We start from the raw sequence: 27,134 nt of genomic DNA, 5'->3' as shown, positions 1-27,134 counted from the left end.
CTCTTTACACAGATAGCAATCGGTATCTGGAACCAGAGGAGGCAGTGGAATCAGGTACAATGACTAGATCTAAGAAACATTAAGACAGACACCTAAATAGAAAAGGCGCAGACAATACAGACCTAACACAGGCAAAGTGGCTGGCGTGTTCTTGCTTCACCAAAGGTTTAGGTGGTGTACAGTTCTGCCACTCTCTATGCGAGGACATTCAGCCCAGTGTGTTTCCCTGCTATCCTATCCCCTACTAACCTATTTTCTCACATACCATTCCACCACGAGAAGATGTGCTGATGTTGGAGAGGGTCCAGAGGAGGTTCACTAGGATGATTCCAGGTTATCAAATGAGGAGCGTTTGACAGCTCTTGGCCTGTACTCGTTGGAATTTAGGAGAATGAGGAAGGTATCTCATTGAAACGTTAAGAATGTGTTTCCCATGGTTGGAGAGTCTCGAACAAGAGGGCACAGCTTCAGGATTGAAGGGCATCCATTTAGAACAGAGATCCATTCAAAGGGTGGTAAATCAGTAGAATTTGCTGCCACAGGCAGTTGTGGAGGTCGGGTCATTGGGTGTATTTAAGGCTGAGATTGGTCGGTTCTTGATTAGCCAGGGCATCAAAGTTTGTAGGGAGAAGGCCGGGCACTGATGCTGAGTGGGGAAATGGATCAGCTCATGATTGAATGGCAGGGCAGACTCGATGGGCTGAATGGCCTATTTCTGCTCCTATGTCTTATGGTCTCTCTAGTTTTTCTAGTGACCTCAATAGAGGAGGGGTAATTTACAATGCCCTATAAACAAGTCTTTGGTATTTGGAGGAAACCAGAGCCTCAGGCAAACTCCACAAAGACAGTGCCTGAGGACAGTACCTTGCAGCAATGTCGCAGGGTCATGATAGTGTACTTGAGTCTCCTCACGAAAGATGCGAGGCAGATCCCGTCGACTGAGTGGGTCACATCAACAACCATGCTGCCAATAGAATGGTTGAGGTAGTGAATTGAACTAGCACCAAGTGTGGGAAATGAGCTCCAGATCTGCTTCCATTTCTCAAGCTATCTCTTACAGGCATGGGCCATCTGAAAGTGATCTACATCCAGTGAAGCAAATCTTCTAACCCAACCAACCCCCTCCCCCCCACCTCACCAGGCCAGTAAGGGACAGAGTACCTCTGCAGGACGTCCGCCAGGCCATCAAGGCTACACAGAGCGATTCGAACCCCCAGCTCCTCTGTGATTGCGGCTGACTTCTCAATGTGTTGGCTAAGAATCTGAGAAGAAAATAGACGCAATTTTGTTTAAATGGACAGTTTTCCTTTTGGGAGCACGCTCATGGAGGCAGCCTTCCCAATGGAGGCGCACTCTCTTCCATTCAAAGGAGGTCTCACTCCATCAGAGATTCCCCTCCCCCACCCATTTACAAATAAAACCTCCCATCAGCAGTTCCATCTAAAAAAGGGCGCTTTTTTAAAATCAGGGACATACATAGTCATATGCACACAGCATGGGTAACAGGCCCTTCTGCCTGTACTGCCCAATTACACCCAATTAACCCACAACCCCATACAGAAACTGGAGCACCTGGAAGGAACCGACGCAGACACAGAAAGAATATGCAAGCTCCTTAAAGACAGCGGCAAATTCAAACCTGGTTTGCTGGCGCTGTAGCAGCATTGAGCTAATCGTTACGCTAAACGTGCTGCCCTTAAAGATGACATCTCAGTGCTGGTTTTTTTTTTTTTTAAAACCATAAAATACAATCCAGTTTGATTAAGAAAATTATCATCCATCGCTGATCTCCTGAGCAGCAAGGTGTGTATCACCTCTGGCCAAGTGAGGTGTTTCTGGGGGAATGAAGTCTGAAGATCCTGGGGACCTTGTTCACCAAATTCAGTGACTGTAGAGACATGCCTCAGGGAGTCTTGGCCATAAACAGCCCATGGAAGCTGATGTGTTGAAAGCACTGTGGACTCCAATGAGCAATGAAACTACCCGAGGCTGTCACAGCCTTGATCCCCAACTAGAACTCAGGACACCAGCAAACCTTGCAGCCACACCCACAGGATACCTTTTTGGTCGTTTCTTTGGCACCGAAATATCCATCACCTTTCCGCTTTGAAAAGTACCTTGTTATCTGCTGACTTACCATCCACGCTCTGTGCACTTTGTGAGACCAGCACTGTTATGCTGGGATTGTGGGTCCCTCCAAAGCCTTGGTCCCTGCGTGTTTGGTGAATTCCATTGCCAGGAAATTTCAACAGGAACCGAGGGGTTGGGAAGATTCCAGACAGAGACAGAATCCCGAGTCTGTCCTTAAAACTGGGATTTATTTTAGACGTACAGTACAGGTCCTTCTGGCCTAATTACACCCAATTGACCTACAATCCCTGGTACGTTTGAAGGATGGGAGGAAATCGGAACCCACGCAGACACGAGGCGAACCTACAGACTCATTACAGACAGCGCCAGATTCAAACCCGGGTCGCTGACACTGTAACAGTGTTGTGCTATCCGGGCCGCCCTTGTGAGACCAACCAGCAGCTTTATTTGTGCTTTCGTATTCTCCCGGTGCCCGTAATCCCTCACAAGTAACAAGGATTTAGTGTACCCAACAACTCTGCATTTACAACTCCGGGTTGAGAACTTCCCCTGAAGGCCTCTCATTCAGCCACGACGGATTCTATATCCTGAAGGACGGGTCTCAGCCATACAACCCTGAGGAATGGCCCAAGGGTGACCCTACCTGAATGATTTTGTTCACCATCTCAGAATGAAACGTCCTGCTCTCCTCTTTCCACTTCTCCTGCTCTGCATGTAGTTCCCTCTTCATGTGTTTTGTGATTTGGGCCTTTGGAGAAATAGAACAGAAGGGTCCTTAACTCTGGAGGCTGAGAAACTATAGTGATTCTTGCACATCAAAGCCCAGCACCAAGAGCCCCAGTTCAGCAAATGTTCCAAAAGCCTGATGGTTTGGCAGAGTTCCTTGTTTTTAATACAGCCCATGAGCCCGTGCCGGCTAAATACACCAATTAGCCTACAAAATCTAGTATATCTCTGGAACAGTGGGAGGAAACCGGAGCACCTAGAGGAAACCCATGGAGAACGTGCAAACTCCTTCCAGACAGAGCCAGATTCTGTTGCGCTGACCACTACACTATCTGTCCCCTCTTCTCTTCCCATGTCCCTCTGATTGTGTCTCCGTTTTACACACTCCCTTTAAACACACCACAGCCCCATCCCACGCACTCACCTGGTTGACTAGAAAATGGGGAGAAGGGTGGAGAATGGGGTTGAGAGGAAAAATACAACAGCCATGATTCGAATTGAGGAGAAGATTTGATAGACCAAATTTTGCTTCTATATCTTATGGTAAAAGTCATAACATTTTGATTGAACCTCTAAGATAAAAAGTGTGTAACATCCGGTAACCAAGAACATCTGCCAGTCCAGCATGTCATAACAGTTTTCTTTCCACTCACATCCCACTTTAAGTAATCCCTAGGCCATCGGTGCTCTGTGGTTAGTAAGGGATTGCTTAAGGTGGGATGTGTGTGGGAAGGGAAGGTTGAGAATCACTGCTCTAGACCCAATTGTAACTGAAATATTCTGCTTGAGAAAAATTGTCATTGGCCCATTTCCTTGGGAGATCTGAAACCGTGCACATAACGAGTCAATTAGGGACGATTAAAACAGTGGTTTTCAAACTTTTTCTTTCCACCCACATCTTAAGCAATTCCTTACTAACCACAGAGCACCTGTCGCATAGGGATTACTTAAAGTGGGATGTGAGTGAAAAGAAAATGTTTGAAAACCACTGAATTAGATCATAAGACATAGGAGCAAAAATAGGCCCATCAAGTCTGCCTCACCATTTAATCATGAGCTGATCCATTTTCCCAGTCAGCCCCCCTGCCCAGCCTTCTCCACATAACCTTTGATGCCCTGGCTAATCAAGAACCGATCAATTTCTTTTAAAAAATATTTTATTCAAAAATTTCCATACTTAATTAATAAACTCTCAAATAAACAAATATTGGTTAAATTTAAAATGATTACATGCTAGTTTTACCCCAACCTTATTCTCCCCTCCCGCTTTCCTTGTACCCCCCACTCAAAAATAGTTCAAAAAATAAATAATATAAATATGATATATAGTTATATAAAATATAGAAAAAAACTAGTTTCCTGGATTGCATGAAGTATTGGTTCACACACTGGGATCCAGCAGTTTATACAACTAGTTTGGGGAAGAAGATTAACACAGATCTCAAGAGGCTGGACGTACACTTTTACATATTCATCCCTAAACTTTGCATATACGGGCTCCAAATTTGTGAAAAGGAAAAATATCTATTTCTTAAATTATATGTAATTTTCTCCAAAGGTATAACTTTGAATTTCCACATTCCATACCCAAATGTGCATCTGATTTCCAAGTCACTCCCCCTTGCCACCACTAATCCTATTTTAATAAATTTCACTTGATAAAATTATCTTTTTTACCTTGGTTCTTGTTTCTTCTATATTTCCCAATAAATCCGATTTCATTTTATTCAATTTTGCGGCGTTAAATATAATTGATGTAGATAATTATATAGAACTAATCTATACCTAACATTTATAATGTTTGTCATACAATCCCAACAAAGATATAACCAACTTTTCTCATCAATTGTAATATTTAGATCTGTCTAGATTTATGAACTCTTTGTTTAATAGTGCCTGCTTGTAGTAAAAGGTACATTACAGAGATAAATTTCTTAGGTTTTCCACTCCTAATATGAATTTCCAACTCACTACAAGCCGGTAAAAATATTTCTGGACCTAACTTTCCCCACAGATATCCTCTCAGTTGAAAATAGCAAAAAAAAAAGTGTATTCTGAGTTATTCCATATTTGCTCTTTAATTGTTTAAATAACATCAATTGACCTTGTTCATAACAATCTTCTATATGGTTAATGTCTTTGAGACCAATTGATTATCTCTAGTGAACGATACGATTATTTTGAAAGGTGATATACTTGCTTTTGCTCCAATTTCGTTATTTATCTTGTTCCAAATAGTAATCAAATGTTTCAAAAATGGCGCTTCTTTCACACCAGTTATTAACTTTGAATTCCATTTGTATATAAATTCCTCTGCTATTTTCTCTATTGTTTTATCCAACTCTATTTTGACCCACGTCGGTTTTCCTGATCCCTCAAAAAAAGTAAGACATCTCATCTGAGCCACTTGATAATAATTATTAAAGTTAGGAAGCTCTAAACTTGCTAATTCATATTTACACATTAATCGTTCTATAGAAATGCTTGACATTTTACCTTTCCAAAGAAATTCCCTAATATGTTTATTTAATTCTTGAAAAACTTTTGTGGTAATAGTATTGGTAAGGTTTGAAAAATATATTGTATTCATGGGAAAACATTCATCTTAATACAATGAACCTACCTCTTAACATTATTGGCAGGTCATCCATTTTTTTAAATCCTCTAACTCTTTTTAAGTAATGGTGAATAATTCCATTTATATAAATTGTTTAAATTATTATCTATCCAGATCCCTAAATATTTAGTTGCTTCCTTTAGCCATTTAAATTGAGTATTTCTTCAACAGAGGCTATAATCTCCTTGTGTAAGGGGCATAATTTCACTTTTATCCCAATTTAATTTATAACCTGAAATCTTCCCATATTGTTCCAGATTTAAATGTAATTTCCATAAAGAAATCTCCAATTCTGTCAGATATATTAAAATGTCATCTGCAAATAAACTAACTTTGTACTCTTCCTGACCGACCTTGAACCCCTTAATTTCTAAGTCACCCCTAATTACCTCTGCTAGTAGCTCTATAGCTATAATGAACAGAGCTGGGGATAAAGGAAAGCCTTTTCTAGTAGATCTTGCCAATTGAAATGGAGCATTAGTTACTACTTTCACTTTTGGTTATTATATTGTGCCTTAATCCATATTATAAAAGTCTGACCAAACTAAAATTTATCTAACACTTTAAACAAAAAGTCCCACTCCAATCTATCAAACACTTTTTCTGCATCTAGGGCAACTGCAGCACTCAGATCTTTCGTTTTTTTTGTGCTATTTGTATAATACTGATTAACCTAGCCACATTGTATGCCGATTTTCCATTTTCCATTTTTTTCACAAAATGTTTATTAATTTAAGCAATAATTTAGTAACTATCTTCATCAATAATTTTGTCAAATCTGCATTTAATAATGGATAGGTTTGTATAATTAAGGTTTTAAAAGATCTCTATCTTTTTTTGGTCTCACAATAATTATTGCTGTTGAAAATGAGTCTGGAAGAGTATGAGTCATTGATGCTTGATCTAACATTTCCATAAAAATAGGAATCAATACATCTTTAAATACTTTATAAAATTCAGGTGGGAAACCATCTTCCCCCAGGGATTTGTTACTTTGTAATGAACTAATTGCCTCCTTTACCTCTATGTAAAACATGCATTCAATTCTCTTTGTTCTTCCATATTCAATTGAGGTAAATTTATTCTAGATAAATAGCTTTCTATTTTGTTATCATCTTTTAAGGACTCTAAGCTGTATAGTTTAGAATAAGAGTTTTAAAAGATTTCCTTTATTTCTCAAGGTTTATAATATCACATTCAAATAATTTTTAATTGAATTAATCATTCTTGAAGCCTATTCATACTTTAATTGCCATGCATGTACCTTATGTGGTTGTTCACCTAACTCATAGTTACCTCTGTTTAGTTGTTGTAATCATTTTTTTTCCATTCTTTAAGTTTGTAATGTTTTATATTGGTTTTTAATTAATTATTTGCTTATGTTTATCTTCAATACTTTGCTTCTGAAGATTTTATTTCTTGCTCCAATTAATCTACCTCTTTCATATAATCTTTCTTAATTTTAGAGGTGAAACATAATTTGTCCTCTCAAATAGGCCTTTACAGTATCCCATATTATAAATTTATCATTCACCAAATTCAAATTTATATAACAGAATAGCTGAATTTTTCTTCTAATAAAGTCATAAAAGTATTTTTTAATAATGTTAAATTCAATCTCCATCTATACATCAATTTCTCTTTATCTGGAATTATAATAGTCATTAACAAAGGCGAGTGATCAGATAAAATTCTTGTTTTATATCCAACATCTATTACCCTACTTTGAACTTGTGCAAATAATAAGAATTATGTCTACTTGAATAAAAAGAATAGTTTCTTTCTCTAAGATGACTTTTCCTCCACGCATCTATTAAATTCAAATCCCTCATTAATATCAATGTAGCTTTTGCTGCTTTATTTCTTACTGCTCTTCTTGTAGTTCAATCTAAAATTGGGTCTAAACAAAAATTGGTCTCCTCCTATCAAAATATTGTCATGTGCCTCTGCTCAATTCAAAAAAAGTTTCTTAAATAAAAATCCCATCATCTACATTTGGTGCGTAGAGGTTCAGAAGCATCCATAATTCTGAAAATATTTGACGAAGTACCATCACATATCTCCCAGTAGAATCTGGTACTACATTTTGTATTTTAATTGGAATATGCTTTTTCACTAAAATTGCTACACTTCTTGCCTTGGTGTTAAAAGAAGAAGCTACTACATGTTCAATCCAATCTATTTTTAACTTCAAATGTTCTTTTTCAGTTAAATGAGTTTCTTGCAAAAAAGCTATATCTACTCCCAGCTTAATATATGTTAATACTCTTTTTCTTTTCACGGGTCCATTTAACCCATTAACATTATAATTTACAAATTTGACTGTATTACTCATTTTAATAAACCACTGTTTACTTCGCCTCTGCTTGTGAACCTCCCTCCTACAACTCTTTCATTTCAAACCCAGCGTGCTTGCACAAACCTCCTCGGCAATCCAGATAAGAAGTAAAGAGAAAGTAAAATACAATAAAATTGGCCAGAGTTAACATAGGACCCTTGGAGGATGAGAAAGGAAAACTGGTAGCAAAACATGAGGAAATGACCGAGGCATTGAACAAATATTTTGTGTCAGTCTTCACGGTGGAAGACACGTCCAGCATGCCCAAGTACGGAGTTAAGGATAAGAATGTTGGGAAGGGCCTTGATAAAATAGTTGTTACAAAGGAAGTAGTGATGAAGAAACTAATGGGACTAAAGCCAGACAAATCACCTGGTCCTGATGATATGCATCCAAGGATTCTGAAGGAAATGGCAGAAGTTATAGTTGATGCATTGGTTGTCATAGACCAAAATTCCTTGGATTCTGGGCAGGTCCCGGCAGACTGGAAGACAGCAAATGTCTCGCCACTTTTTAAGAAGGGATGTAGGCAGAAGACTGGAAATTATCGGGCAATTAGCTTGACGTCTGTAGTTGGAAAAATGCTTGAAGCCATCATTAAAGATGAAATAGTGAAACTTTTGGAATGTAAGGGTTCAATCAGGCAGATGCAGCATGGTTTTAGAAAGGGAAGATCTTGTTTGACAAACTTGTTCGGTTTCTTTGAGGATATAATGGGTGCGGTGGATAGAGGGGAACAGGTTGATGTTGTCTATTTGGATTTCCAGAAAGCGTTTGATAAGATGCCGCACAAGAGACTTATCAGTAAGTTACAGGAAAGTGGAGTCCGGGGAAGTATATTGGCATGGATTGAAAATTGGTTGTCTGACAGGAGGCAGAGAGTTGGGATAAGTGGGTGTTTTTCAGGTTGGCAGAGAGTGGTCAGTGGGGTGCCGCAGGGGTCGGTACTCGGCCCACAACTGTTCATCATTTACATTGATGACTTGGAGGAGGGGACAAAATGTGTTGGAGCCAAGTTTGCGGATGACACCAAATTGTGTGGAAGAGCAAATTGTAATGAGGATGTGGAGAGTCTGCAGAGGGATAGAGTTAAGCTGGATGAGTGGGCAAAGGTCTGGCAGATGGAGTACAATGTTAGTAAGTGTGAGGTTATACACTTTGGCAAGAAAAATAAAAGAGCTGAATATTATTTAAAGGGTGAAAAACTACAGCATGCTGTTGTGCAGAGGGACTTGGGAGAGCTTGTGCATGAATCGCAAAAAGTTAGGTTGCAGGTGCAGCAGGTTATTAAGAAGGCAAATGGAATGTTGGCCTTCATCGCTAGAGGAATTGAATTCTGGAGTAGGGAGGTAATGTTGCAACTGTACAAGGTACTGGTGAGACCGCACCTGGAGTACTGTGTCCAGTTCTGGTCTCCATATTTGAGGAAGGATATACTGGCTTTGGAGACGGTCCAGAGGAGGTTTACTAGGTTGATCCCTGGGATGAAGGGGTTGACTTATGATGAAAGATTAAATCGTCTAGGATTGTATTCGCTCGAGTTCAGAAGAATGAGAGGAGATCTTATAGAAACATAGAGGATTATGAAGGGTATGGATAGGATAGATGTAGGAAGGTTTTTTGAGGTGGCTGGGGAAACTAAAACGAGAGGACACAGTCTCAAGATTCGAGGGAGTAGATTTAGGACAGAGATGAGGAAAATAGTTTTTCCCAGAGAGTAGTGAATGTTTGGAATTCTCCAACCAGGGAAGTGGTTGAGGCTGCTTCATTAAACATATTTAAAATTCGGTTAGATAAATTTTTACATGATAGAGGAATTAGGGGATATGGGGAGAAGGCAGGTAGGTGCAGTTAGGTCTTAAATTAGATCAGCCATGATCTTATTGAATGGCGGAGCAGGCTCGATAGGCCATTTTTGGCCTTCTCCTGTTCCTACTTCCTATGTTCCTATAACAAAACTTGTAATGAACCCTCCCCAATAGGTGTTGTAATAATAAAGTCCAACACCACCTCTCTCTATTTTACAGTCTGTGACCGGAGTCACAGCTACCCACATGATCCAATAGAAGTCAGAACCTCTTCCCCTCCCCGGTACATTTTTCTTTCCTTCTTTAAATGTTACTTAAAAGTTTATTTAAGAAAACCAATAAACAAGAATAATAAAAATAAAGAAAAAGTATTTAGTATACAATATTCTGAACTACTTCACCTTATGAAAACTACCAAAGGAATTAAGTCCATCAAAGAAACAAAAACATCAACCAATCTTATTCTTCATTCCTTCTGAACTCTTTGCAGATTTTGTACAAATTTTTCAGCTTCCACAAAGCTCAAAAAGAACTTATTTTCTCCATCAGGTAAGATCTTCAAGGTCGCTGGATGGCGTAATACAAATCGATATCCTTTCTCCCATAAAATCTTCTTAACCGGATTTAATTCCCTTCTTTTTAATAAATCTGCACTTATATCGGCAAAAAATAAAACTTTGGCCCCTTCATACTCAAGCTGGCCTTCTGTTGATCTTGCCTTTTCTGCTACCAAAGATTAAATCTTCTCCTTATCTCGGTATCAAAGAAATTTAATTGACTCAGACTGTGGACTTTGAGATGGAAGCAGTTTTGCTCGGGAGATCTTTGCACTCTTTCGATCTCCATAGGACACTCAAAATGTTCAGCTCCCAACATTTCAGGAAACCATTCGGAGAAAAAAAAGCCAATTTAGTCTTGTTTTTCTCAGTATCTTGGTGTTTTTGCTGCTAAAATGTTCCAGTATATCCACCTTTTTCTGTAGCTTCTTATCCTCCATAGTTCAAACAGTGATATTATCTTCCACTCCAGTCACTCTGACTTCCATGTGTTGCATACCTTCTTGCATTTTTTTCAACCCTCTAATTTATCGAGTTTGTTAACAGCCCCCAAAACTTTAATTATTTCTCCCTTTACATCTGACAGTAATTCAATGTGAGAGATATCTTTATCCTTACTCTTGGTTCTCCTTTTAACAATTTTGACTTCTTTTTCATGACCTCCTCTTCCTGCTGCTGCTCTCCTTCTTCGTCTTTATCCTCTTCACTGCTAGATGAGCCTAAGTCTTCTTCTTCCTCCGATGACATCGCTGAAGGCCTCCGTTGTTTGAGCACGCGCACGCTGCTTCCGGTTCCTTCCTGGACACCATCTCTCCATCACTCCAGGCCAGCGACATCAAAAGGAGGTCCGTCCAGAGGATCACTCACCCGGCGAGCAGCTCGAATGCTAGCTCGCTGCTTCTCACCAATGGTAGGCCTCAAGTCTCTTGTCCTCCTCGTGCCGGGCTCCAGGTAAGGCTGAGCAGTTGTCTCTTTTTTTTTGGAGATACGTTTAAAAGCGTTGTAGATGTATTTAAAAATACTTCAATAACTTTTATTGTTCAGGACATTTCTTTAATTTAACTTGTTTTTACAGTGTTCCCAGGAGGGTTAGGTTCCACATCCTAACCCTAGGAGACGTCTCTGCCCTAACTGCACCCAATGACCTGGCCTCCACAATCGCCTGTGGCAACAAATTCCACAGATTCACCTCCCTCTTGCTGGAATTCCTCTGCATCTCTGTTCTACGTAGACACCCTTCAATCCTGAAGTTGTGCCCTCCTGACCTGGACTCTCTCCCCATAGGAAACAACCTTTCCACATCTATTCTGTCCACACCTTTCAACATTTGAAATGCTTCAATGGGATTCCCTGCTCATTTTCCTAAATACAGACTAAGAGATGGAAATGCTCCTCATATGGTAACCTTTTCATCTCCGGAATCATCCTGGTGAACCTCCTCTGAACCCTCTCCAACATCAGCACATCCTTTCTTAAACGAGGAGCCTTAATCTGCTTACAATACATCGTGAGGTCTCACCAGGGCCTAAGAAAGCCTCAACATTGCACCCCTTCTTCAACATTACACCCCTTCTCTGAGCAAGCTAGGCTACCAAGAGTCGAAATAACAGCTGAAGATGCTGGATAAGATGCTGAAGTTTCCACAAGCACGCTGGACCTGCTGGGGATTTCTTCCAGTAACGGTGTGGTCTGCATCTTACCGTCCCAACACTCCCCACCCTCTTCTTTCCCCTCGTTCTCCTTTTGTGGACATCTCCTGCACACAGATCACTTCCAACCCCTCACCAACCGTTCCTCTACCGTGTGCAAAACAGCCTCTCCTTGTCTCGTCCGTGTGATGAATTCCCCAACTTTTCGCCCCTTGTTTTTTTCTGTCTACAACACAACCTGCCACATCTTCCGGTCTGGTTGATCTGATTTTTGAATCAGTTATTTCTCTTAGTTAGAGCTGCTGATCCACAGTTAGTGAAAAAGGAACATTATCGCATTCTAATTTTCCCTAACTAACCTTTCAGACTTGGTCTTGTCGTGCCAGAGATATTTGCCTTGGCAATCGGTCTCTCCTGCTAAATTTCTTTCAAGTGATCGTACAAGAACAACCCGACGAAACAGCAGTTCTCAGTACACCACACAACCAGACATAACACACACTCAGACAAAGAGTGCATGTGCAGGACAAATCCGTATATATGCGTGTAATCGTCAAATCTTTAGGGCAAAATTTAGGGGGGGTCGACTATTACACGCATACTAATTTTGACCACACAAGTATTTGCATCATTCAAGGCATCATGAGCTTGAACGGGTGGGCACCTGAGCCTAGGAAAGAGTTGGTGTCTGGGACGTCAGGAACCTGGTGAGTGGGCGATTTCAGCTATTACATGTGTATATACAGTATTCACAAATAAACATTGTTTCGTAAATACGAGCGCCTCGGATATTTCCACCTTTTCTCATCTCACATTCCCGGCTCCGGAGGCTCAGATCTGAACTGTGAAATGCTGCCCGACTTGTGAAGTGTTTCCTCTGTGTGGGTCGGTGCCGCTCATGCTGGTGGGATGGGAACATGGGGAAAATAGGGTGCAGGGGAAACTGGTGGTGGCACGGCAATGCTCTGAGAGCTGATATGCCCTCAATGGGCTGAGCGGAAACATCAAAGTCTGGGAGGTTTGGCAGAAGAGCAAAGGAAAGTTCCAGAAAGTCCTACCTTCACCATGGAAACACACTTATCCTCCAGTGTGTGAACCGTGTCCACAGGAAGCAGCGGCACCAGATGTTGTTTACTGATGTGCGCAGTGAGTTGTTCGTGGCCCATCACCTCTCTGAAAGCAAAGAACACCCACAGATGTCAGACGTTGGTGACAGAGAGGCTGAGGTGGGTGGGGGAGGGCAAGTATTAATGTTCTTTTTCCAGAGACCACCACAGCGTTCCTGCGCAATGCTGTTACAGCATTTAGTGATTGACCGGGGTCAGAATCCTGCGCTGTCTGTAAGGAGTTTGCACGTTCTCCCTGTGTCTGCGTGGGTTTTCCCGGGGGCTCCGTTTTCTCCCACTACATACCGCGGGTTGTAGGTTAATTGGGTGTAATTCGGCAGCAGGGACTCGTGGGCCGAAATGGCCTGTAACCGTGCTGTGTGTCTAAATTTAAAAATTAGTCAGGGTATCAGCCTTCTGAGTCGAACAGGAAAGTTGGCCGATGCTGTGATTGTCGTGCGATGCACAAAAGTCCTGGAGAAACTTCTGAATCAGCTTGCCAGTGCTACCGTGCAAGGTGACATTCGCTGACGTGTCTGTCCGTGGCCTCACGCACTTCTAAACCAAGACTGCTTGTAAATTGGAGGAGCAACATGTAATATTCTGTCTGGGCCCTCCCCAACCGGATCCATTAATATCGACTTCTCCAGTTGCTGCCTGTCCGCTCCCCCGTTCTCCTTCCCTTCCCCATCCCTCTGTCTTCGTTCCACCCCCTTCCCTCTCCGTTCAGACCCATCCCCTCCCCCTCTTTACTGCTGAGCCCTCCCTCCCTTATCCACCTATGACCTCCTGCCTGTGGGACTGTGCCCCTCCCCACCACCATTTTGTTCGGGGGCCTCCCTACATTTTGTCACACTTTGATGAAGGGCTCAGGCTCAAAACATTGGTGACGTATCTTTAACTTTACTATATAATTACGCTTTGACCTGCTGAGTTTCTCCAGCATTGTGTTTTTACTTCCATCTACAGACTTTAGTGTTTTACTCTTGGCTGCAATTAACCTGGCCCATCCCAGTGGCATACCCTGCCCTTGTTGAGGTGGAGAGGTGGACAACCCCACGTGAGGGCTCACCTGAAGTAAAGGCAGTGGCACCATTCGAGAAAGGTGTAGAGCTCTTCTATTCCCAGGTCTCTCTGCGCCAACTGCAACAGGCAGGATGACACGGCCTCGTGGTAGATCCTCACGTAGACGTTGAAAACCTCAAACTCCTTTGGGTAGCTGGGAATGATGTTCTTTCGGACCAAGATCAGGTCAGCCACGGTCTGCTCCCCAAGACCCCGCAAACACTGGGTGACGGAGGTGCTGTCCACTGCCTTGCTTGGCAACAGCCTCTCAGACGCTGACGCCTTCACCGCCTCCCGCCACTTCCTCCTCAGCTCCCTGGGGGCGACCCCTCCTCTATCTGCCCGCACCCGGTCCGCCTTCTCTTCCTGCTCGATGGTGCGCACCATTTCCCCCAGGTGCAAGGCGCCCTGTGGGAGGGCTAGGGACTCGCTGACGATCACACCCAGCTCATTCTCCAGTGCCTCGTACAGCAGGGCCACATCCTTCGCTTTCCTTTCGCTGTCCTTCATGGCCGCCTCTAGATTCTGCTTCCTCAACCTCTCGCACTCTTCGTCCAACTCGATGATGTGCCTGTCGGCCACCACCAGCTCCCTTTTCTGGATCAGCTGGTGAATTTCGAGGACTGAGAGACAAAAAGGACCCAATGAGAGAAGGGGGAGCATTAATAGGGTGATCATTTGCAAACCTCCCAGTGTGGGAGGCTCCATCTTACTATGCAAAGCAACTGAAGGTCACATCTCAGGGAGATGTGTTGGTCTCGGAGTGAGTGTCCAAATTTCCGAGAATCATCTGGACTGGGCTGGAGAGAGTAGATGTGACAAGGATGTTTCCCATGGTAGGGGATTGGAGATTTGAGGACAAGAGGATGAAAGGCTATCAATTTAAAACAGAGATGCGGAGAATGGGTTGTAAGGTTGGTGTAGCGGTTAACGCAACACTGTTACAGCGACAGCGATCAGGACTGGGGTTTGAATCTCGCAAAGTCTGTCAGGAATCTATACGTTCTCCCCATGTCTGCGTGGGTTTTCCTCGAAACACACCAGGGCTTGAAGGTATAATTGAGTGTAATTGGGTGGCATGGGCTCGTGGGCCATAAATGGCCTGTTACTGCCCAGTATGCCTACATTTGTAAAAAAAAAAATTAAATTTAAAGTTTCATTAGTCAGAGGGTCGTGAGTCTGTGGAACTCATTGCCACGGGCAATTGTGGAAGGGAGGCCATTGGGTGTATTCAAGGCAGAGGTTGACAGGCATTTGATTAGTTGGGGCATCAAGAGTGATGGGGAGAAAGTCAGGGAGTGGGGCTGAGTGGGAGGACGGATCAACTCGGGATTAGAATAGCGGAGCGGACCTGATGGGCTGCTCCTATATCTTGTGATCTTGAGACGGCCAAGAGAAGTTATAAGATTATGAGGAGCTTAGATAAAATGGACTGCCAGCACCTTTTCCCCAAGGGCAAAAATTAGCCAATACCAGAGGATATTGGTTGAGGGTGAGGAAGGGGAGATGTCAGAGGTAAGTATTTCACTCAGAGAGTGGTGGGTGTCAGGAATGGTGGTGGAAGCTGGTACAACAGGGACATTCAGAGAGATCGAGGGCTAAATTAGATTGTGGTGGAGTAGATTTATATTGGTTGGCACAACATCTTGGGCCAAAGGACCGGTAGTTTGTTGTAATGTTCGAGGTTCTCTGGGAGAAGCAATTTCTTCTCATCTCTGTCTTCAATCCACTCCATGAATCTTGAGGCAATGTCCACTAGTTTTTGTTTCACCTGTGGGTGGAATTAACCTCTCTGCTTCTATCTTTGGGTTTCCCATAAGTGTATTTGTTTGTACAAGATCCTTTTCTCTCCACCGAAACTCCAATGGTTTGCACTTCATCCTGACCTCCAGTGTTGTCTGTGGTGATACACCATTGTATACTGTTACTTGGTTACAGGCACTGTGTATATGTTTGGTTCATATGTATGGCTGACCCACCTTCCCTTGGTGACTCCAAATCCCACAATCCCCTAATAAAGTCAGGTAAGCCAAGTCCTTCCCTCAGTACGAGTCCTGGGATTGGGCCAGAACAGGAGCATGGTCCAAGTCCTATGGTATTAAAAGCCTGTCGTCCAGCAAATCCAGCCTTTTGGATTACTGAGAGTGTATCACTGTCTGTGTGGAGTTTGCCCATTATCGCTGTGACTGCCTGGGTTTCCCTCAGGCGCTGCATTGGTTTTCTCCCCAGTCCCAAAGGCATGTGGGTTGTGGGCAGGGCCTCTGTAAATTAGCCCCTGGTCTGGCAGTGAGCGGTAGGATCTGCAGGTAGTCAATGGGAAAGTGGGGAGAGTGAAATGAGACGAGTGTAAATGAGGGTTTGATGGGCCTTTGCAAGTTCTGTCAGCTAACGGGCCTGTTTCCGCACTGCTGGCACTAAGAGCCACCAGCCCTTTCAATGCGTGTTAAGTAGGTCATTCTGCTCACAAGCCACTTATGTCCAACTGCCAATACATATTGCTCTTCCCTGTACGAACAACCCTCGTAAATCAAGAGGCCAGTGGCTGGCACAATACAGTCTGTAAAATCGTGCTCAAACACAATAGGGAGCAGGCACGCTGATTGCTGGTGTTAGGACCTTTGCAGTCCACTGATTTTAATTGTTTCACCACTGGCAGCCTGGGCCCCGAGCGGTCTGCTGGCCTCACTTTCTTTCTCTCACTCTCACTCTCCCTTTCTCTTTTAGTTCCCTTTTTCTCATTCTCTCTCTCTATGTTTATATTTCAGACTTCCAGAATCTAATCTTTTTTCTCTTCAACCTGCTGTTTTGGTTAACTCTGCATTTGGTCTCGCCTCTGTTGAGCAGGGACCGACCGCTCTGTGATTCAGAAACTCTTCCCGTCTGCACACCTATTATTTCTTAATCTGAAGTGTGTGTGTGTGTGTGAATATGTGACCCTGTATGTTAATGTGTGACTATGAATGAGCGTGTGAGGCTTTATATATACTATGTCTTTGTGTGTGTACATGTGTGTGTACATGCTTGTGTGCATACGTGTTCCTACCTGAGAGAGGATCCTTTGCTTTGGCCATGGCCTCAGCTCTTGACTTTTCCAGCGCTGTTTCCGCTTTCCCCTTCCCCCGCCTCAGGAAAGAGACCTTTCTCGTGCATTCCAGATCGGCCGCCACCTCCGTGACTGGCCCATTGGCCGGTGCCGTTGGCTCGTCTTCCATCCATGACTCATTCCTCTTCTTGGAGCTCTTCACTGGGCTGCTGGGTTCCGTCGGAGACCAGAGCTTAAAAAGAGACTTCGTCTCGGTCGGAGACTTCCCCTTCTTCACCCACATCCTCCGCAGGGACTTCGTCAGTGATTCATGCTTCTCCTGGCCTTTTGTTGGTGTGACACCCGTGCCTGAGAGTAATGTTCCATTGGGCCCTTCCTCCTCATCCTCCTCCTCCACGAAGGGATTCTTCTCCCGCTCCAAGTCTTCAGCGAAAGGATTCAACTCGTTGCGCAGATTTTCCTCGAAGGGATTGGTTCCACTGCCCATTCTGCTGCCGAGAATGATCTCCTTCTGCAGCTTCACTGCCCCCCCGTGCAGTTTGGCGGGGCTGAGACGGGGCAAGTTACTTTTCACCAATGGCATCAGAGCTTAAAGGTGGCACCTCCTGCAGCAGGAAGAGAAGACTCATCAGGTGGTCCCGAGAACCCCCCCCCCTTCCAGCATGGGCTGCCTGCACCTCCCGCCCCAGTGACCTGTGCCACTGTGGTCATGTGAGTTACCCCTCTGGGCTCTCCTCCTTTCTCCCACGTCCACGAAGGGCGTGCAGGTTGGCAGGTTGATAGCTTGCCAGTGAGTAGATGATTGGTAGAATCTGGGGTTGGATCAGAGTGGGGGGGCGTGGGTCAATTAGAATCTGGAGAAAATGGGTTCAGTGCGAGATTAGTGTGAATTATGGTCAGTACAGATGGTGGGCTAAAAAGCCTCTTTCACTGTTTGATGCCCGACTCCCCCCCCACCTCCACTTCCATTGTGTTGACCAGTTCCCATTCTCCAGCATTTCTGTGTGTTTTTACCTGTACTCAGTGCTAGATACCAAAGTAAATACCATTGCATTAAAAGAAATGATTTAAGATCTCCCCATCTAAGAACATAAGGAATGGCGGCAAGAGTTGGCCATCCAGCACGTCGGGCCTGCTCACCCATTCCATGAGTTCATGGCTGATCTGGTGATCGGCTCATCCCCACCCACCTGCCTTTTCCCCATATCCCTTAATTCCCCAACTATGGAAAAATCTATCCAACCTTGTCTTAAATATATTTACTGATGTCACCTCCACTCCTTCCATGGGCAGTGAGTTCCACAGAATGGGCAGCGAATTCAACAGAATTTTGACTGAACACCGCCAACCAGATCGCAAACCATTCGGATTCCTGAACAATCAGCTTATCAGAATTTTGCTGTTATTACAAAACATCGAGATCAAAGTGCAGTCCAGATCCAGCATTCCAGGCCATCGAATGTGCTCCTCTGCTTCTCGGATGAGAAGAAATCAGGATGTGGGAGCTACTTCCAGCTCTTGTAACCCTCAGCACTTTGCTCCAAACCTTCCTCCCTGTCTCTGCCACTTCACCAGCCTCACGTTTCTCTGGTCCAGGAGAAGAGGTTTGGAGTCTGGCTTTTAATACCACAGGAGACTGGACAGCTGGTCCCTCTGTTCCAATCCCCTCCCCTCCCTTCCCACTGAAAGATCTGCATTCCCCCACTAACACTTCACCCACTTCACACAGCTGATTTACTGATAGATTACAAAACTGGTTTGGCAATTTTCTCAGGTTTTGTACAGCATATGATTTCCCTGAAATGATCCTCCACATTGGGATTTAAACATCAACTGCTTCAGGCAGTTTGACTGGTCTATAGTAAAATCATGTGGGTGGGGAAGGTCGCCTCTTCATTAACTTCTTAAAGGGCCACTGTCCTTGCATCGCATTCCCAGCACAGAGGGATCTGGGGGACAATGGCAACGCTGCTGTAATGGAGGGGCCTTGGAGAGCAGGGAGGGGAGACCTAGTGCCGTGCCAGAGGGTTCAACCACGCAGTCCTAATGCCAGCAGCTCCGCACAGGCCCGTTGAAGGAGCCGACAGTGTCTGCAAGTAAAATCCTGCAACCACGGAGGGCTGGGCCAGAGATGGTAGCGCCTGTACTCAGAAGCAGCCACGAGGGTGTTGCAGACACTGGGCGGTGGGGAGCAGTGGACAAGCGCAGGGCAGCAGAAAACGGGGAGAAGGATAAGCAGAGGAGACAACCCGACAAGATGGCGGACCAGTGAGGGGCTCAGCAGCCAAGGGTCCCACACTGGCTGCGGATGCATTGTGTCGCAGGACCCGCACTGGCTCCAGCCAGCTGGAGACTGGCAGGGTGTAGGATTCCACAGTTTTTAGTTTGGGATATTTCTCTCCTGTTTATCATTATCGCTTACCCTCCTTTTTGGGGATTTTTGTCACACCACCTTGTTTTCTCTCCCCAGTGGCAACAACAATCCCTTCAAAAATGTACTGGGGGTTGTAGGTCAATTAGGTGTAATTGGGCACACGATCTCGTGGGCTGAAAGGGCCCGTTACTGTGCTGTACGTCCAAATTTGATTTTAAAAATTTTAATTAAAATTTAAAACATTCAATATTCACATACCTTCCTCTTGGATCCCTCAGCAAAAAAAAAAAAATCCTTTCTCCTTCAATTCCTGAAATTAGCTTGTTATGGCGAGTAATGTTCACTGAACTCTGCCCAAGAGCCAGGCTTTCCTCCTCTCCAAAACATTTACGGGAAGTAGAGGGTGGGAGGGACTCCGTTCAAGCGTAAACAATGCAGGTGAAAACATGCAGGTAGAGATGGATTGCAGGCAGACAGGGAAAGTGTATGAGAGAGAGTTACAGATTTTAGAGAAAAGGAGAGAGAGTAAGATAGAGGGGGTCAGACAGAGAAAAAGATAGAGTGAAATACGCACGCACGCACGCACGCACGCACGCACGCACGCACGCACGCACTGCCTAACAAAGCCCAGCCTCCCACTGGCCCTCTCAACTCTCCTATCAACCTGCGCAGCCACTGCAAGAGATGTATGGATTTGGACCCCAAGGTCCCTCTGATCATGCTGTTAAGGATCTGACCATTAACCCTGTGCTCGGCTTTCAGGTTTCTCCTTGCACTTATCCGGAATGTTCTATGTTTTCCCTGGAGCAGAGGGAGTAATGGGTGGGGGGGGTGGGGAACGTGATTGAGTAGAATAAAATTACAAACGTAGACTGCAGGAGACTTTTCTCCATATCAGATGTAGTGAACAATTTAGGACCAGGGTTTAAAGAGTTGGAGAGAATTCCTTTTCACCCACAGAATGCCTGAGAGAGTGGGAAAGCAGAACATTTGAAAAGTGTTTAGACAAGTGCTTAACTTGCCTCGGCATGGGAGGGTACGGGCTAAAAGCTGGAAGAGGGGATTAACCTGGATGGGTGTCTGCTGGTCAGTATTGGGCAATGGGCTGAATGGCCTGCTTCAATGAAGTACAGAGAAGAGTGGGGATGGTTTTCTCCTGAGCCTTGAGGGTCAATAGGCCTCTGCCAATCAACAAGGACAGGAAACACTGGAGAAACTCAGCAGATCTAACAGTGTCCTTTATACAGTAAAAATAATGATACGGAACTGGCATTTCGGGCTTAAGCCCACCAACAAGGCACTTTCTCTCTGGGGCAAAGGGCCTGTACTGGGCTGTCGAGTTCAATGTTTCATGTAGTGTGCATCATTATCGAGGGTGACATGGTGTTACAGCAGATTGTGCTTCTGTCCTTCAGCTCCACTGGGAGGAGTTTGCACATTACCCCCCCCCCCCGGGACTGCAGGTGTTTCCTTTCCCTCCCACCTCTCAAAGAGGTGGCTAAATAGCCATCGTAAACTAGCCCGTTGTGTGGGTGGCAAAATACTCAAGGGGAAATGAGAGAAGGAACAGGTGTGCCAGGTATTGAAGGGGCAAATAGTGGGATTGCTCTGTTGGGAGCATGTCTCAAACCAATGGGCCTCCTTCTATATCATTAGACACAGCACCTTGCAAGATAGTCTTGATGAAAACTTCTGGCCCAAAATATAAACTGTAGGTCTTGATATGACATCATCTACTAATTTGTTGATGATACCTTGTAATGGGTTGTATAAAGGACAGGGATGAGTCAGTGTACAGGATGGAGATAGAAAACTTGGCTGAATGGTGCACCAACAATGAGCTCGCACTCAATGTCACCAAAACCAAGGAGCTGATTGTTGATTTCGCAGAGGGAATCCAGAGATCGGGGATCAGAGGTGGAGAGGGTGAGCAAATTTAAGTTCTCGGGAGTCACTATCTCAGAGGATCTTTCCTGGACCCAACGCACTAATGGCATCGTGAAACCACATCAACAACTCTACTTCCTCAGGAGTTTGCAGCGGTTTGGTATGACATCAGAAACCCCGGCAAATTTCTACAGAGGTGCGGTGGAAAGTGTGCTGACCAGCTGCATCATGGTCTGGTGTGGGGACGCCAATAGCTCTGACCATGCAGCCTTCCAAAAGGTAGTGGACACAGCCCAAGACATCACAGGCAAAATCCTCTCCACCATCATGAACATTGACAGGGAATGCTGCCCTCAGAGAAGGGAAAATAGGTTGTGGCTGGGATAGGATGAGCCTTTTCATCTACTGGCCCCCTCTCCAAAGCATCCCTTCAGCCTGTCTTGAAACAGTCTCCATCTGCCTGCAGCCTGGTGCGAAACCCTCGACCATGGTTACCAGCAGCCCACAGCCTGCTTGGGTTCCTTGCCTCAGGTTACCCACAGTCCTCCCGCCTATGTGTTTCTTCAACTGCAGAGCCCCCTCACTGGTTCGCTGCCGTAGTCATTGTTCCATGGGTCATTTCCTCTACTTCTCCTTCTCCTTCTCAAACTGGGGGGGGGGGGGGGGGTGGGAAATGGTGGTCTGCGTTGGGGGGAGAGGGACGGGATGGGGGGGAGAGGGACGGGATGGGGGGGAGAGGGACGGGATGGGGGGGAGAGGGACGGGATGGGGGGGAGAGGGACGGGATGGGGGGGAGAGGGACGGGATGGGGGGGAGAGGGACGGGATGGGGGGGAGAGGGACGGGATGGGGGGGAGAGGGACGGGATGGGGGGGAGAGGGACGGGATGGGGGGGAGAGGGACGGGATGGGGGGGAGAGGGACGGGATGGGGGGGAGAGGGACGGGATGGGGGGGAGAGGGACGGGATGGGGGGGAGAGGGACGGGATGGGGGGGAGAGGGACGGGATGGGGGGAGAGGGACGGGATGGGGGGGAGAGGGACGGGATGGGGGGGAGAGGGACGGGATGGGGGGGAGAGGGACGGGATGGGGGGGAGAGGGACGGGATGGGGGGGAGAGGGACGGGATGGGGGGGAGAGGGACGGGATGGGGGGGAGAGGGACGGGATGGGGGGGAGAGGGACGGGATGGGGGGGAGAGGGACGGGATGGGGGGGAGAGGGACGGGATGGGGGGGAGAGGGACGGGATGGGGGGGAGAGGGACGGGATGGGGGGGAGAGGGACGGGATGGGGGGGAGAGGGACGGGATGGGGGGGAGAGGGACGGGATGGGGGGGAGAGGGACGGGATGGGGGGGAGAGGGACGGGATGGGGGGGAGAGGGACGGGATGGGGGGGAGAGGGACGGGATGGGGGGGAGAGGGACGGGATGGGGGGGAGAGGGACGGGATGGGGGGGAGAGGGACGGGATGGGGGGGAGAGGGACGGGATGGGGGGGAGAGGGACGGGATGGGGGGGAGAGGGACGGGATGGGGGGGAGAGGGACGGGATGGGGGGGAGAGGGACGGGATGGGGGGGAGAGGGACGGGATGGGGGGGAGAGGGACGGGATGGGGGGGAGAGGGACGGGATGGGGGGGAGAGGGACGGGATGGGGGGGAGAGGGACGGGATGGGGGGGAGAGGGACGGGATGGGGGGGAGAGGGACGGGATGGGGGGGAGAGGGACGGGATGGGGGGGGAGAGGGACGGGATGGGGGGGAGAGGGACGGGATGGGGGGGAGAGGGACGGGATGGGGGGGAGAGGGACGGGATGGGGGGGAGAGGGACGGGATGGGGGGGAGAGGGACGGGATGGGGGGGAGAGGGACGGGATGGGGGGAGAGGGACGGGATGGGGGGAGAGGGACGGGATGGGGGGAGAGGGACGGGATGGGGGGAGAGGGACGGGATGGGGGGAGAGGGACGGGATGGGGGGGAGAGGGACGGGATGGGGGGGAGAGGGACGGGATGGGGGGGAGAGGGACGGGACGGGGGGAGAGGGACGGGACGGGGGGAGAGGGAAGGGACGGGGGGAGAGGGAAGGGACGGGGGGAGAGGGAAGGGACGGGGGGAGAGGGAAGGGACGGGGGGAGAGGGAAGGGACGGGGGGAGAGGGAAGGGACGGGGGGAGAGGGAAGGGACGGGGGGAGAGGGAAGGGACGGGGGGAGAGGGAAGGGACGGGGGGAGAGGGAAGGGACGGGGGGAGAGGGAAGGGACGGGGGGAGAGGGAAGGGACGGGGGGAGAGGGAAGGGACGGGGGGAGAGGGAAGGGACGGGGGGAGAGGGAAGGGACGGGGGGAGAGGGAAGGGACGGGGGGAGAGGGAAGGGACGGGGGGAGAGGGAAGGGACGGGGGGAGAGGGAAGGGACGGGGGGAGAGGGAAGGGACGGGGGGAGAGGGAAGGGACGGGGGGAGAGGGAAGGGACGGGGGGAGAGGGAAGGGACGGGGGGAGAGGGAAGGGACGGGGGGAGAGGGAAGGGACGGGGGGAGAGGGAAGGGACGGGGGGAGAGGGAAGGGACGGGGGGAGAGGGAAGGGACGGGGGGAGAGGGAAGGGACGGGGGGAGAGGGAAGGGACGGGGGGAGAGGGAAGGGACGGGGGGAGAGGGAAGGGACGGGGGGAGAGGGAAGGGACGGGGGGAGAGGGAAGGGACGGGGGGAGAGGGAAGGGACGGGGGGAGAGGGAAGGGACGGGGGGAGAGGGAAGGGACGGGGGGAGAGGGAAGGGACGGGGGAGAGGGAAGGGACGGGGGAGAGGGAAGGGATGGGGGGAGAGGGAAGGGATGGGGGGAGAGGGAAGGGATGGGGGGAGAGGGAAGGGATGGGGGGAGAGGGAAGGGATGGGGGGAGAGGGAAGGGATGGGGGGAGAGGGAAGGGATGGGGAGAGGGAAGGGATGGGGGGAGAGGGAAGGGATGGGGGGAGAGGGAAGGGATGGGGGAGAGGGAAGGGATGGGGGGAGAGGGAAGGGATGGGGGGAGAGGGAAGGGATGGGGGGGTGAGGGATATGACACGGTGCTGGAAGTAAAAGCTGGAGAACCTCAGCAGGTCCAACAGGGTCGTTTCGGTGCAGAACCGGCAGCAAACGATGTGGACGGCAGCGATCGCCCGACTGGAGGCTTTCGGGGTTGTGGGAGGAGGGATTGGGATGGGGATGGGGAAGGGAGAGATTGCTGTGGAGGGGCCGAACGCCGCGAGGGGAGAGCGAGGGCTGCCGTCGCGGCCCCTTACCTGCAGGAGACGGGGGCAGAGAGAAGTCCTGTGCGAGTTGCGGTCGGGCTCCGTGCCGAACTCTGCCTGGACTCGCACCCGCGGTGATCTTGGTCGCTCCTCCCTCCCCACCCCAGCGGAGATTTAAACCCTGGCATCCCCCTTCCACTCATACTGATTCCACCCAGCCCTTCCCCTCGATACTTCACGGCCCCGCCCCAACGAGGCGAGACAAGGGATGAGCGACTGATCCCAGCCTGGGGGCTGGAGTTTCCCGGGCTCAGGCACTGGGCTCCGGGCCAGGAACTTGAGCTGGAGAGAGACGGGCGGTCGCTTCTGGGTCGGGGGGCCTTGCCGGTGGCGAGTGTGGGAAGGGGAGAAGGCAACCCGAGGGGAGAGGAGGGGAGAGAGGAGAGGAGAGAGGAGGGGGGAGAGGTGAGGGGGGAGAGGGGAGGGGAGGGGGGAGAGGGGAGGGGAGGGGGAGGGGGAGGGGGAGAGGGAGGGGAAGGGGGAGGGGGAGGGGGAGGGGGTCAGGATACTGGGCCAGGTGAAGGTAGGACAGAGATTTAAAACTCAGGAGGATGCTATGACCCTGGCAAATTTCTACAGAGGTGCGGTGGAAAGTGGGCTGACCGGCTGCATCATGGGCTGGTTCGGGGGTCACCAGGACCCCCGAGTGTAAAGGTCGTGGACACAGCCCAGGACATCACAGGCAAAACCTTCCCCACCATCAAGAACATCTCAGAGCAGCAGCGAGCATCAAGGGTCCGCCCCATCCAGCAGGTTCAGGAACAGCCGCTCCCCCCACCCCACCCCCCCCCCACACCCCCCCCACCCCACCCACCCAACCCACCCAACCAAACTCAATCAGGGCTCCTATATCTGCACTTTATTGATTTTCTGCTCTCCCTGTATTACATTCATTATCAGTTCACAGTTCCCACTGCGTACAGTTTACTTCTGCACGACCAATTCGTGGTAATTCTGCCACACCCACAGGAAAAAGGAATCTCAGGGTTATATGCAATATGTGTGTCCTGAAATCAGAATCTGGAATTTGGCCAGTCTTTCAGCGTCCACAGGAGACAAAGATACATCACCGACGTTTCGGGCCTGAGCCCTTCGAGGAATAAGCAAGGACGAGCAAAAAAGCAGCAAGTCTCAGAATTCGGACAGCACCGGCTGGGGAGGGGCCCAGACCAACAAAAGGTGTTAGCTGGTTACGATAAGGGGAGAGGTGCGAGTTGATCGTGTGTGCGATAGGAGGTGGAGAAGGGAGAGTCAGAGCTGGGGGAAGGTTGACGGGGAAGCAGTGGGAGGGGGGAGGTATGAGTGGGAGAAAAATGAGACTGGGGCAGGGAAAGGATTAGGAAAAGGTCATGTCCCCATCCCCCCAGCAGATGTGTCTGCCATGGATCCCATCCATTGTCAGGGCGAGGCCAAGCTTTCACTTGGGGAAGTAATTCACCATGTACCACCAGAATAGCCTTAAGCTGAACCCTTCTCTTTTTTCCACTCTAACAACCCTGCCCCCACCTCTCTCCCTCCACCTGTCTACCTTAATTTCCAACAGTCCTCCCCAGCTTCTCCCACCCTCTCTTATGACTTGCCCCCACCCCCCTCCCACCACCATGATATCACCACCACTTTAGGTGCATAAGAAATAGAGGACCATCGAGCCTGCCTTGCCATTCACTGAGATCATGGCTGATCTCAGAGTCAGCGTCAGGAGATCTAATCAGGGCATTAGGGTGACTGCAGGGGGAGATGGGTGGGCACAAACTGCCTTTCAGGTACTCACTCAGCAGAAGGGGAGGGGGTAGAGAGGGTGTCATGGAACTCACTGTCACACTTCCCCCTCATTCTGGCGTGTGGAGACCACATGATTCTGGTAACGCACCCATTGATGGCGTCACCCGGTGTGGTCCACAATCCACAAGTGAAGTAGTGCTGTAGATGGTGAGGGCACAATAACTAATTTGGGAGGAGGGGGAATGACCTGTGAATGCATCAACCTGTGGGAAATGCAGTTCCTCTTAATCTCCATCCGAAATCTACTCAACTGAATCTTGAGGCTATGTGGCTTAGCTCTGGTCTCCCCCACCGATGAGAACAACTTACCTACCTCTATCTTATCTGTGCCTTTCATAATATTATATGTTTTAAAAATATATCCTTTCATTCCTATAAATGTGAGTACGGTCCCAGACAACTGGTGAGTACTGTCCCAGACGATTGGTGAGTACTGTCCCAGATGACTGGAGAGTACAGTCCCAGTCAACTGATGAGAACTGTCCCAGACGACTAGTGAGTACTCTCCCAGATGACTAGCGAGTACAGTCCCAGACGACTAGCGAGTACAGTCCCATACAACTAACGAGTACTGTTCCAGATGAATATAGAGTACTGTCCTAGACGACTGGCCATATAGTCCCTGAGAACTAGTGAGTACAGTCTCAGAGACTGCCAAGTTGTATCCCATCGACGAGCGAGTACTGTCCCATACAACTTGCGAGTACTGTCTCAGTCGACAAGCGAGTACTTTTTTAAAAAAAACTTTATTTATAATTTTAGAATACATATAAAAACTAATAACAAGACAAACTAAAATAAACAAACCACCATCCCCAC

At 48.0% G+C, this 27,134-nt stretch overlaps 1 protein-coding gene across 3 annotated transcripts in view; it reads right to left on the bottom strand.

The window, feature by feature from the left end:
• Window positions 1–24,649, bottom strand: part of LOC138748284 (exocyst complex component 3-like) — a 49,981-nt gene extending 25,332 nt beyond the window's left edge. The window contains exons 1-6 of one of the 3 annotated variants that reach the window (XM_069908189.1): window positions 24,525–24,648; window positions 17,001–17,605; window positions 13,965–14,580; window positions 12,845–12,959; window positions 2,735–2,839; window positions 1,162–1,262 (exon numbers count right to left, since the gene is read on the bottom strand). In XM_069908189.1, the coding sequence (XP_069764290.1) occupies window positions 1,162–1,262; window positions 2,735–2,839; window positions 12,845–12,959; window positions 13,965–14,580; window positions 17,001–17,583 (1,520 nt within the window). In that variant the 5' untranslated portion in view covers window positions 17,584–17,605; window positions 24,525–24,648. Of the gene's footprint in view, window positions 1–1,161; window positions 1,263–2,734; window positions 2,840–12,844; window positions 12,960–13,964; window positions 14,581–17,000; window positions 17,606–19,632; window positions 19,922–24,524 lie in introns of those variants that run through there. The other 2 variants (XM_069908190.1, XM_069908191.1) reach the window with 2 other exon arrangements.
• Between the last annotated feature and the right edge of the window lie 2,485 nt (window positions 24,650–27,134).

The sequence above is a fragment of the Narcine bancroftii genome, chromosome 13 (assembly GCF_036971445.1).
Source record: "Narcine bancroftii isolate sNarBan1 chromosome 13, sNarBan1.hap1, whole genome shotgun sequence".
NCBI lineage: Eukaryota > Metazoa > Chordata > Chondrichthyes > Torpediniformes > Narcinidae > Narcine > Narcine bancroftii.
This window is presented reverse-complemented; position numbering and strand designations above follow the sequence as displayed.